General features: G+C 40.3%; 1 protein-coding gene across 1 annotated transcript in view; it reads left to right on the top strand.

Moving 5' to 3' along the window:
- Nucleotides 1–1406: 1406 nt before the first annotated feature.
- Nucleotides 1407–12473, top strand: part of agpat2 (1-acylglycerol-3-phosphate O-acyltransferase 2 (lysophosphatidic acid acyltransferase, beta)) — a 15649-nt gene continuing 4582 nt past the window's right edge. Inside the window, exons 1-4 of the mRNA XM_035667795.1 lie at nucleotides 1407–1843; nucleotides 8467–8600; nucleotides 11570–11745; nucleotides 11988–12083. Of these exons, the coding sequence (XP_035523688.1) occupies nucleotides 1668–1843; nucleotides 8467–8600; nucleotides 11570–11745; nucleotides 11988–12083 (582 nt within the window). The 5' untranslated portion in view covers nucleotides 1407–1667. The remainder of the gene's footprint in view (nucleotides 1844–8466; nucleotides 8601–11569; nucleotides 11746–11987; nucleotides 12084–12473) is intronic.

Consider the following 12473-nt stretch of genomic DNA (forward strand, 5'->3'; position numbering starts at 1 on the left):
ATTACAAAACATATATTTTGCCTTTTATATAAATGAGAGCAGATATCTGTATACTTGGTACCAGCCTCTCTTATAGTGTATCAGGCCAGTAAATACTGAACTGGGCTGTGCTAAATATTTCAAACACCCATGACTTCAGTTTGTTGACTTAAACTCAACCTTAGACACCATTGTGCCATACTAGTTCTAAGGCAAACTTTCCCAACTTGATGTTGAACTATTCCTGATTAAAGGAGGACAGTTTGTCCTGGACAGGTTTTATTGGTCTTGAAGTCGATGCAACTTGAAGCTAAACCCCATTAAAGGCTGTTATGACATAAAGGTTTGACTTCTGCGGAAAGGTTATTGCATATCTGCAATAAGAGCCCAGTTATGAATTAGCTACCACTGCTGCAACCTTTAACTTGAATAAAAAAATATTTTAAACAGAAGGAAATATAGTTTTACTACATATCTTACAATCATTCATAAGTGCACCAGTAAATTTTATTTTTAATTAATAAATCACAACAGCATAGAATTAACAGTGCTGAATTAAGACCACCAGGGTTAAATACCCCCACCCGCAACCATACATCTTGAATCTCTAGTTAAATCTGCAATTAAATTAGATCACATAGACACACAAAAGCATAATATCAGTCTCATGTATACAATGGTGCAGCACTGGTGCTAAGAAAAGCCTCATGTTCATATTTTCTCCCATTGCTATCACTGTAATCTTGGATCTGTCCACCTTTCTGTATTAATTGCATTAATCAAGAAAAGCTAGATAATATGTGTTATCTAGCCCTGTTATGAGCTTTCTTTAGCACACAGGTTTGATAACCTCACACTCACTGAACATTGCCCTTTGCATAAAGTGCAAATTAGACCGTCTCATTCCTGCTTCTGAATGAGTAGACTGAGGCCAAGTTTAGAGGCATATTAAATCAGGATTAATGACTGATTCTACCTAATCTTCCAAATCATGTCAAGTAGAGCTCTCTGACATGGCTGCAACTTCATAGTCAAGGCTACAGGACAGTGTCAGATTATAGCCAAGGACTGGATTATCACTGTTAATCCAATTACACATGTTGCTTCGCAATCGGCTGTCAAACTGGTCTCATTCTAAGATCACCCTGTGGAGAGAGTGAATCCACATAGGGCCTATTAAAGCACACTGAAATCTGGATGTGCTGGCCATAAAAAACAAGAGCTCTGATTGTGGATTTAAAAAAAAAAGAAAAAAAAAGATTAAAACTAATGCTGACAGTTAATACGTATTTAACTGAATCTCATACAGGATGTAAAATAAACATGCACTGACAGAACTGTTTAGTGGGTTGCTTGTGACATCAGACCCACGGTAGTCCCGCAACCGGAAACAGAAAAAACAACTCGATGACGACTCGACTCCACCTCATGATGCCATTTAGCAACAGATGAGCAACGTTGTATGTTCATTTTGGGCAGCCAGAGCAACGCATTGCCATCGCCAGAGTGCCCCGAAAGGATCCCACCCACACTGTGTAATGCCTGCCAGGGTCGCGGTGCTTCCCTTCTGCCTCGCACCGTAGCAGCTTTTGCCGTTTTTAAGCGGCTCCCGCATCAAAAAAAAAAAGAAGACAAAACCGCGTGTGTTATATAGCAGCCAGTGAGTTTCTTCTGTGGCTGGAATCGCTATGGATGTGCTATGGATGATACCGCTGCTGCTGTTCCCACTCCTGATGTGGACCAGCAGCACGTTTGTTTTTTATTTCAAAAAGTTCTTCTACGTCGCCTGGATGATGTGCTTGGCCCTCGTTACGATCCCCCTGTGCATACTGAAAAGCGGAGGCAGGGACGTGGAGAACATGAGGTGAGTTTTTTTTGTTTGCATAATAAATGTCGCTCTGACAGCTAACCAGCGTTAGCATGCTAACTGGCTGGGGCTAGCAGGCAGCCGCTGTTGATGGTAAAACATTCAGGTTACAAAACGTTACCGGTCTCATTTCGGCGAAGGGTTACGTTAACACAGCCTGCACTTACGGGAGCTTCTTATATTAGTCTACTAAATGTGTCGGAAATTTTATTTATTTATTTTTTTTTAAACCGAAAACAAATGAGGAATAAATACATGCTGCATTTTTAATCACACATATGCTAACATTAGCTCCCCTCCTGGTTGGGACGTGTTTAACTGTGCGCTGAAACCACAACAGTGTTAACATGAACCTAATGTTTGTGACTGTTCTCGCTGTGGGTGAAACAATGGCAGCCTCTGATAACGGTAATTATCCCGGTTATATTCTCTGCAAGAATGTCAGCAGCTAACTTCCTCTCCCTCCAGTCCAGTGTCTGACATTAGTGTAACATGAGGGGAGCAAGTGAAAGTCTCACAAGGCTGGCATTGTATTGCTGGCTATAGTATCAGAGCTGCTTATATGAACATCCATGAATGTCCACCGAGTTGTCAGTGTGTCTTTTTAAAAGGTTTAACGTGTGCACAGTGCAATAAATCCTATCTTTATGTAGCTCAATGTGTAGTTCTTGTTAAAAGTGTATGACTGAGGTTGTTTCTCGCATCTTGTCCACTTATATTAACATATATGTTAGATAGATATACTTTATTTCCCAGCTTGGGATCAATAAATATATCTATCTATCTAACATATATGTTGGACTGAATATTACAAACACCTTCCGCTGTAATGCGGTCTAACACAGCACCACCATCAACAACTACAACAACTCTCTAAAGGTGTGTTCTGTAGGAACGACCGCTTGTCCTTACCTCTGGAGGAAATATGTTATTTTATAGTGGACACACACTGACCGGGTCAACTGATACCTGTCTGGGTATAAATATAGTACACCTTTAGTGTCTGCGTCCACTTTGTAGCGGGGCGATTTTATGTTGTGGTTGATGGTAACGATGGATTGCTGGACACAACTGACTGCATTCCAGTAATTACCCCGAAGAGACCGACGCCAGATGGCAAGTTTCCTCCTGATTAGAGTTGGGTTACTGAATAGGTATGTGGCCCATCCTCAATGCAACCTCACTTGGCCTCGATCCGACAGCAGTCCTGTCAGTTATAACAGTACACCTCACTGCCTGGCTGCTCTGGGAATAACTGTTTCACAGTCACGTTAGCCATGCTGGGGGTGTCGTGTTACACCAGTGTACCATTCTGTCAACTCAAAGGTTATCTGGACCTGTTGACCTGTGTCAAAGCGACTGAATCAGGGTCAGACCTGGCACAGTGAGTGAAAAGAGTTTTGGATGCACAATTTACACACCAGCTCTCTGGCAGAAAAGGCTCTGTGATTCATCAAGGACAGAGCAGTCACAGACATTTGCTGTCAGACGGGTACACAAAGGCCTGGATTCTGGGGTTGACTGCCTGCTTCCCAGCTGACTTAGGGGGCTTGAATGTAACACTGTAAACTATGTTGAGCCAGAACAGGCCTCCACAGTCAAAGGCATCCATAGAACTGGAGTTAGCAATAATGCCGTGCTTGAATTTCCTGAAACACTCTTGCTGGTTCTCTATTTATTGTTAGTGTTTATGTCTACTGACAGACAGCGAGTTGTCCTGTCACCCGTGTGAATGGCTACTTTTGGCTTCGGCTCCCAGTTTAATTATCAGGTAGGATCTCATGACAACAGATAAAGGACAGAGAGGCTTAGTTTTCTCTCTCACAATCGCTTGAGCTCAGGTTCCGTACCGTGTAATGGCTTTTAACATCAGTGGGAGACTACTAGTGTTGCTGTCGGTTTGACTAAGCAGTAATGTTGTCACTCAGACCTTTTAAAGCCGACACAGTTTAAACTACTCATTTTCTTGTCCTTGCCTTTCTGAATGAATGAATCCGATCCTGTGACCACGTCCCTGCCTTTAACAGCCCTCTGACCTGTAGCATCTGAATTAGCTTCAGAACTGTTATCTTTGTTTGTTGGCACAATATTTGAAGGGATAACAGGTCAGGTTCACCTTTTATCTGTGAGCAGCAAGATTGTATTGAATCTATGCTGGTAACTGATCAGCCTAAAGGTTGTTATTCCCTTTAAGTACAAATAAAACTTATCTAGAGACTGATAATTAAATAAACTAGAGGACAGGCTTTGAAAATTGGCCATAAAAAGAATCCAACCAAGGCCATTTCATTCCCCTTGAACAGTCTTACAATTGGTGCAACGCTGACTGAGTTATTGCATAACCCGTTACTTTTGCACAAGACTGAGTGTGTTATCGCTGTACTGCGGTGTTGAAAGATAACCCAAAGAATGCATTCTGGTTTAAAGGTTAAAGCACATTTACCATAGTAAACCAGTCAAACTTATATTGTGTGTGTGTGTGAAGCAACCTTAGCGTTCAGTGAGAGATGATTGCATTAGGTAGAGTCACGAGATAATGTAAGCAAGCGATGAGTTCAACAGCTTTCTTGTGTCTTTGATCATTATTACATTGTGAGCTTTACCCTTTTGATATAGTAATTGGAATCACTTTGATTTGATTATCACAAATGGAAGGCAAATGGTTCGTCATTACCCAGCCCGTCTTACAGATAGTGAAAGAAACTAAAACTTGGAGAGTTGGTACGGTTACTTACATAAAAAAAAAAGATTAATGGTACAGTATGTCATATAAAGGCTATTTAGAAAATCATAAGTTAAGTGACTATTCAATATGCCACTCCTTAACCAAATGTTTTCTAAATAATCATTTTATTTTTCAACCTGAATCTCATTTTCTTTTTTTAGTTTTGAATTTTGATTATCAGTTATGACGACATCTCCGCTTAATTGTTAAAAATTTAATGTGCAATTTACACTTTTTGCATCACAAATTAAATTTTCTCTTTAAAAAAAAACGATTAAAAATCACAATGCTGTGAAATTTGTTGGGGGTCTGGACCAAACAAACATGTTTGATTAAATCTGGATTACAAGATTTGTAGGCCAGGGCATCTCTCCAGAACAACAGCACTTCATTATAATGCTGTTTGTCACAGTTTACCTTTTATCAAAAAAAGATTCCAGCTTCTGGGATTTGCATATTGCACTTTGTCATATTGTGATTTCAATAAGACTGATTAACTACGCAATTCCAGTTGTTTGGTGAACAATTCTGGTGCATAGACCTTAGTATCATCTCTGTTAGCTCTTTGAAGTAGTAGAAATAGTAGTATTAGTAATCCCTAAGGCATCACCTTCATGGGGCACAGTTTTAGACACTGGAAAACAACACAAAGAAGACTGGGATTTGTTCATTTGTGACAAATCAGACTTCTGTGACCAAACAGTGGCAGATAAAACTGCAAATCCCCGTTCCCCTCATTCACAGCTATCAGCGGTTCGGCTGCCTTTCCAAAAGAGTGTTTATGTCCAGTAAATGTTCTCTTTGGTTTCCATCCACAAGTGAATGGGTAACAAAACATAATCAGCTCTAGCATCAGGGTGAAATTAGGACTATTATAATGCACTAAGTGGTTTTGCTGTTTTCAATCCCATAATTATAGTGAGCATAACCACAGAGAATTACAACAAGAGCCTTGGTCATTTCATTTCCTTCATCTTGGAACAGAATATTGGAAATGGTGATTGGAAATGTTTGATTATTGTATCCATTTACTATTGTACACTGTCAATAAACATGGGGCCCTTTATTTCTAACATTTAGTTTCGGGTAGAGGCATGGATTGTGCGCTAAAGCTGGACATTTTAAACATTTTCACAGAGTGGCTTTGATATTTAATTTACAATTTAAAAGCATGTATCTTTTGATGCTCTAACTTCAGATGAGTCCCAAGGTTGCAAGGAGTGGGATCCTGGATATAAAAAAAAAACAACATAAAAGCAAAGTCTAAAAACCTTGGCCCCTAAATTACAAGGTGATTGGTAGATGGTATTTTGTAAAGTGAGGGCATATTAGGACAATAAAAGGAGGAAGATGTTTGAGAGGGCATATGATTCACTGATGAGGAAGAGACATGAGGTATTTTTTTGAAGGATGATTTCTCCGGCTGAGACAGAAGATGGGGAGTGACTCTGTCGTTTTCCCTGAGAGGGAAGGGCATCCAAGTTGACGGTGTAACAGAAGCCCGCTTTGGTGTGTTGCACAGGATAAATAGTTTGTTTGCCATTCAAAATTTGTGGTCCAGTTTTGCATAGGAAAATTCTTGCCTCTAAAAAGCACGTGCATGTGGACAGTGAGTCGTGGCTGTATGGTCATTACTATGGGCTTGAGGTTATGTGGTATGTGCTTTAATCATCAGGCTACTGGAACATCCCAAAAAGTTTTTTTTTTTTTTTAAAGAAAATGTTTATTTCAGGATCACACGTACATCTCTACTTTTCTAAGCTTAGAAAATGGTGCCTTTCGATCCTCCCTACACTCACAGAATACATAATCTGAATCTGTAATTAGCTGCTGCTTAAGGCAACTCATGCATTAATTAGATGCTGATTGCAAACATAACTGTTTTACTACTATTGTGTAAACATAGCAAAAGAGAAACGCATTGAATTGAAACAGCAGCCTTCTTGAAAAACGGCAAAATGTCATCCGCATAAAGAGATACGGAGTGAGTGCTGTTACTGATGTCTGTGTTAGACGAGTGTTGACAGACTGTTTGTACAAGAGGCACTAATGATAAAATAAAAAGGGAAGTGGCATAAGAGGCAGCCCTGATGGCAGGAACAAGACTTTGAGATCTAATATCATTTGTGTTTCATTATTGCAGAAGGATTATTACATAACAGTTGAATGTATTTGATGAAGTTGGGACCTTATTGGAGGTGTTTCTTACATCCGGAAAGCAAGCTCTGTATGTTGGCGGATCTTTGTAACACTACAGTACTTCATACTGCTGTTTTGTCACACATTTACCGTACCATATAGCTATATTACATGGGGGATCTCGTCCATAACAACTCATGCCTTTCTCAATTCAGTCAGAGGTTTATCTAGACTGTCAGCATCTTCCTTCAAAAAGGATTCACATTTAGCTTTGTCCAGGGATATTTCACACTTACAGAGTTTAGAATAGAAGGAGCAGAATGTATTTCTTTAGGGTTAGTCAGCATTTTTTGTTCAGAAGAAACTGACACGATATTAGAATACAATTAATTTTTCTTTAAAGCCAGAAGGCAGCTTTGACGTGGTCCATTTAAATAATAATTCCTTCTAGTTCTATAAATTTAGAATTAAGCTCTGATTCTTACTAGAGAGATCAAGCTCACTCTGACTGAATCTCTTCCTTTTTTCCTATAAACAGGAAAGCCAAACCTCTGCTGCGATTTTTGTAGTTTATTTTCAAGACCAGACAAGACAAGTTGCTCCTGACAAGTCTGGCTTTTGAAAGTGTTATAAGGGCCTAAGAACACACAGATAATAGCATGGATGTGAGTGCTTGGTGAAAAAAGATCTTATTTTATGGAAGTAAAAGCATGTAAACCTGTGTGATCACGCTGTGACACAGGTCTCAGCCTGGAGCCCGTTGTTCAGAATCACATTGAGCTTTTCCAAGTCAGGGCAGACGTCGCCTTGGACATGTCTTAACAGAGTTCAGAACTGTTATCTTCTCCGTCCCGACAAAGGTCGAGTTTTATAAGTCCCAAAAGAACAGAGGGTATAAACGGGAAAAATCTTTCTACACAGTCAGTCACTGCCGCTTGCCGAGGGCAGACGTACTATGTTGTAATAACATTTTTTTTTTTTTTTTCAGATTTTTTTTATTATTTGACTAATAAAACCTCAATGAAAACAAATGCTGTACAAATATTAGGGAAAGGGAATCGAGAACTCGTTCCAGTTAAGGACCAGTTCTAAATTAGGCAGCAGTTAAACAGTGGAGCTTTGGCACACCTGACTCGCGTGCATACCTCTTTTCTGCTCTGTCTTTACACTGTGTTCGGGCTCTACTTTTTTCCCCCACACGGAAAAATTGATCAGGAATTAATATGGGAATCGTTAAAGAGTATAGTTCCAGACAAATCATAGTATTGCTCTGATAAATCCCCAGATTTGCAGCTTGAAATAACATTTGTAAGTAATAACTTTTGATTTTATGTGTTCTCTCTTTTTTTTCTTTCTTTTTTTCCCCTTTTTTTTTTCCAGAGGCACACAGGCAGATGGTAGGACATTCTTTCTCAAAGCTTATTGGAGCGTTGTACTTAATACAGGCAATTATTTAACCAACCAATAAACAGACAACGCTAATGGGGATGTTGTACATGTTAAATTTACCAGATCCCTTGTTATTTAAAGACAGTCATGACTATATTGTCTTATTTAGGACCCATTTTAAATATCTGCGCTGGCATTCTTACAATGTGTTGTAATACCCTAGTATTTAACAGGCTTTCTACATTCCACCTCCCACCTTTCAACGTAGGTTCTGGTTAACAATATGCAACCTACGTACTGCACTTTACATGACTGTGAACGGTAACCTATACTTATTCAGGACTGTAATTAACCTTTTCCCCCTCAGGATTATCCGCTCCATGGTACGTCACGTGAAGTATTTCCTGGGTCTTCGATTTGAAGTGACCGGTTGGGAGCATCTGCAGACAGAGGGACCCTATGTCATCATCTCCAACCACCAGAGCTCCCTGGATGTTTTGGGTGAGTGCTGACCCTGTACCTGTATGTATGAAGATAAATAGCTTTGACATTGCTTCCACTCTTAAAACGACAGATGTCATTTTTCCTCTCTTCGGTTTGCAGAGACCTTGCATTGCATGCAGTCCATACTTAATAGGACAGTGACACATTGGACCTGATATGAAACAATGACTCAGATGGTGACGTTCAGCTTTCATTTGAGGGGGTTAACATCTATATGGCGTGTACTTTGACCTTATTATTGTCATGCTGCACTGGAGGGACAAGAGTCACAAAGAAAACAAAACCTTTCACCGTCAATGATCTGATCTAAGCTCCGACAGCGGGGATTTCTGAATCGGCTCCTGAGTATGCATGTGGCAAATCTCCTTTTCCTGGTCAATAAAATAGACAAGGTGCTACTGCTCAAAGGAAGTACGAGTATTATTGCATCTTTGCTGCGCTGTGCGTCATTAAAACCTGATTTCTTTCAGGGAAAACAGGAGGGTGCAGAATCTGCTTTTTATATGAATGAATGTTGTTGGATGTCACAGAGATTTTTTTCTTTAAAGTATCTAATCACCTCAGGATTGAGGTTGAGAAGTCAGCTGACTTTTATTCTGGTCCGTGTTTACATCACCTCTCAAGCTTGTGTGTGCAAGATGCTACTACACCTGGCTGACCACATAATCAGCACAGAGCACGTGTACACTCCCTTATCACCATCCTGGATTTTAATGGAGAAAGCCTCAACCGTCAACTGCTGAAATACTGTACCTGCTTTGTGTGCAGCACTGACTGCTGACCTGGTTGAGCTCACTGACACCGTGACACAGGAAACCGTCCCCTCACACTGTACACAATTCACAACTGGATGATGACCTGATTGTATTTTACTGTAGGGCAGATAGGTGTGCAAACACACACACACACACGCGCACGCCTTTTTCGCTCCATTTCAGACCGTTTCCTCATGGAGTCAGCTAATTCAGAAAAACAGAGTTTACATGTGACAGGGATTTGTGTTGAAGTTCGCAAACCTCCTTCAGGGTCCTGCAATCTCCAACAACAGTTCATCATTTAAAAAAAAAAGATGCAGATTTACTTTCTGGTTTGGATTGGTCACCAAACATCAGGACCGCCAAAGACATAAGTGGTGCCACCCTACCTGCCCTTCAGGACTTAATATAACGTCCTAACTTTAAACTCCTTCATCTAGGAATAACTGCCTTTCCTGGTCTTGATTGCTGACATGGATTGCAGTGTAGTAGTCCTAATAAAGCGGTACAAATGTAAGATTATATCAGCTTTGTTGTGACAAAGACTGTCTGATAAAACAGAGAATAAATTGCGGCATGCAACCGCAGATATTATTTTACCATATTTTGTTTGATTTAGCCTAGGTGATCATAGAACACATTGATCAATACACACAGTAATAAAACATTCATACATCACCGGCCTCACAGGACCCACTCTGAATTAAAAGCATACATTTACAGGATACTGTTTAAAGTGGGTATAGATTGAGTTAAGAGCCTGTTGTAGAAAGGTTTTGATTCTTGTTTCATCCACTTTATCTTCTGGTTCAGTTTCTGGTCTTCTTGTGTAAGGATTTTGCACATGCGTGCGCGTCTTTTAGCGTCGGCTCATTCTTCCTGTTCCTACTTTGAGTGTTGAGGACACTCATTTAGCAGAGGTATGTTTTCTCTCCATCAGCGCCTGGGAGAGGTTGTTTTTCAGTGACGGTGAGTGATGAGGGCAGGCTGGAGGCCAAGGTAGTGACAGCAGGGGGAGAGCTAGGTATCTAATTAGTACTGAGAAAACTCAGCGTGAGCCTGATTTGGCGTCCAAGTTGCCATGCCAACTGATATACCCAGCCGTTAACAGCGGCTCATCCTGGAGCTGATGTGATACGATAACAAACTAAGATCCCTCACCTCCACAGCTAGTGCAAGGTGTCAAGCACTCTCTCTCTGATGTAATTTTGCTCCTGCTGCTCGGTTTTTCTTACTCTAATATAGACGCGTCTACTTTTTCCTCTTGTTCACCATAATTCATTTCACTTTTTTCCTCTAATATTGTGTGCGTTTGACATCTTACACGGCTCTGTCTCCTGCACCAGCTGCCTTTGCACGAAGGTTAATCAGACATGTCTTGATTTTATAGTGTAAGAGCTATTCATGGAGGTACCTCCCATCAATAGTGAAATTACTGTCCAACATCAGCAGGCGTTATACCTGATGATGAAATCGAGGTTTTGACAATGGCATGGAGAGATAAGATGCAAAGGCCAAAGCTCATCCCAAGATGTTCCCATGGAAGTTGCACTTCTTGGAAGTAACTTCTTTTTAGCACACCCCCTTATCATATCGTATATCAAGGTATCAGTTGTTCGCTCATTGTTGACATGCACTTTACCAGGACGAATGTTTCAGTTTTTAGTGGAAAATGCTTCAAATTTAGAAGAATAAATGACAAATAAAACAAACTACTCAAACTTTGAAAGTGTAGTAATACTGCTTACACAAAATTAGAGATTTTTTTCATTCATCTATTGATTTTCAAAGTGCTTTGGTTTGCTTTAGAAATTCCAAAAGTTTTAATTTAACTTTTTTAATTCTATTCACACTTTGTAGAGGTCATCTCCAAAATAATTTGAATGATTAAAGTAACTAATTTTCACTAGTCACTATTTTAGTTAGTGATTCTAGATTTATAGGTATTATTTTTTTGTTTTGTATTATCTACAACACCAACTGTGTCTTTCCTTTGCTGCTAATTTTAATTCATATGCTGGAAAACTAAGCTATTACTTTTATTTCTCATGTTTGTGGTCCCATTCTTCACTCACTCAGGCATGAGTGACAGACGTGACTTAACTTGGACATAATGTATTGGAACACATTTTAGTTCAGAAGTATTTGTGCTTCTCATTGAGACACTCTTAAAAAAATAAAACCTTGAGCTTCTTATCCTTTGTCTCTCAGGCCTGATGGAGATCTTACCAGACCGCTGCACCATGATTGCCAAGAAGGAGCTGATCTACGCCGGCACGGTTGGCCTCATTTGCTGGCTGGGGGGCATCGTCTTTATCAACCGCAAGAAGACGAGCGATGCCAAGAGTGTCATGACTGACGCTGCCAAAACCATGCTGGACGAACAGGTAGACCGGCGTTTGTCGACACAGGATACAGTTTTACCTGCGATGACGGAAGGAGTTTAATCAAACTTACTTATACTTCAATGTTTTTTTTGTTTTTAAAGGTAGATCATGTGTCATAGTAAGTTTACTCGTAGTTATTTGGGATTTTCTTTGCATTTAGTCCGTCACAAGGTTCTGATTCTTGACACATTGGAGAAGTTATTCCGTTATTCCTCCCAACCGTTGTCCTTTGACCTCCCCAGATTCGTCTTTGGGTGTTCCCAGAGGGAACGCGAAACCAGAAAGGCGACCTGCTGCCCTTCAAAAAAGGAGCTTTCCACCTGGCAGTGCAGGCACAAGTGAGTACCTTTTTCTCTTTATCTCATTAAATCCACTTTCCTGAGTAGAGAAAGCGTATGCTATGCTATCCATATCCTATCTATACATGTGTTACTGTGTTCAAGGGGACTTCTACCAACTTTTGTGTCCTAAAAGAGAGAGGGGTAATGCTGCCAGCAGTGTGCTGATTCTAGACACATGGGGGAGCTAGCAACCTTATCTGGCGTTAGGCAACATTGTGATTTGATACACAGATGACGGCATTGCGCAGACAGCACCAAATCAGCCAGAGTTATTAGCAAAGGAATGCTTTGAAATTGCCAGAATAGTTTGGTCTATTTGTTTACACATCAGAACTTGTATTTCTGTTTTTGTTGTGAATGACGCAACCCCCCCCCCCCCCCCCCCCC

This window comes from Morone saxatilis, unplaced genomic scaffold (assembly GCF_004916995.1).
Source record: "Morone saxatilis isolate NCDOM2014 unplaced genomic scaffold, NCSU_SB_2.0 Contig21, whole genome shotgun sequence".
In the NCBI taxonomy this organism is placed as follows: domain Eukaryota; kingdom Metazoa; phylum Chordata; class Actinopteri; family Moronidae; genus Morone; species Morone saxatilis.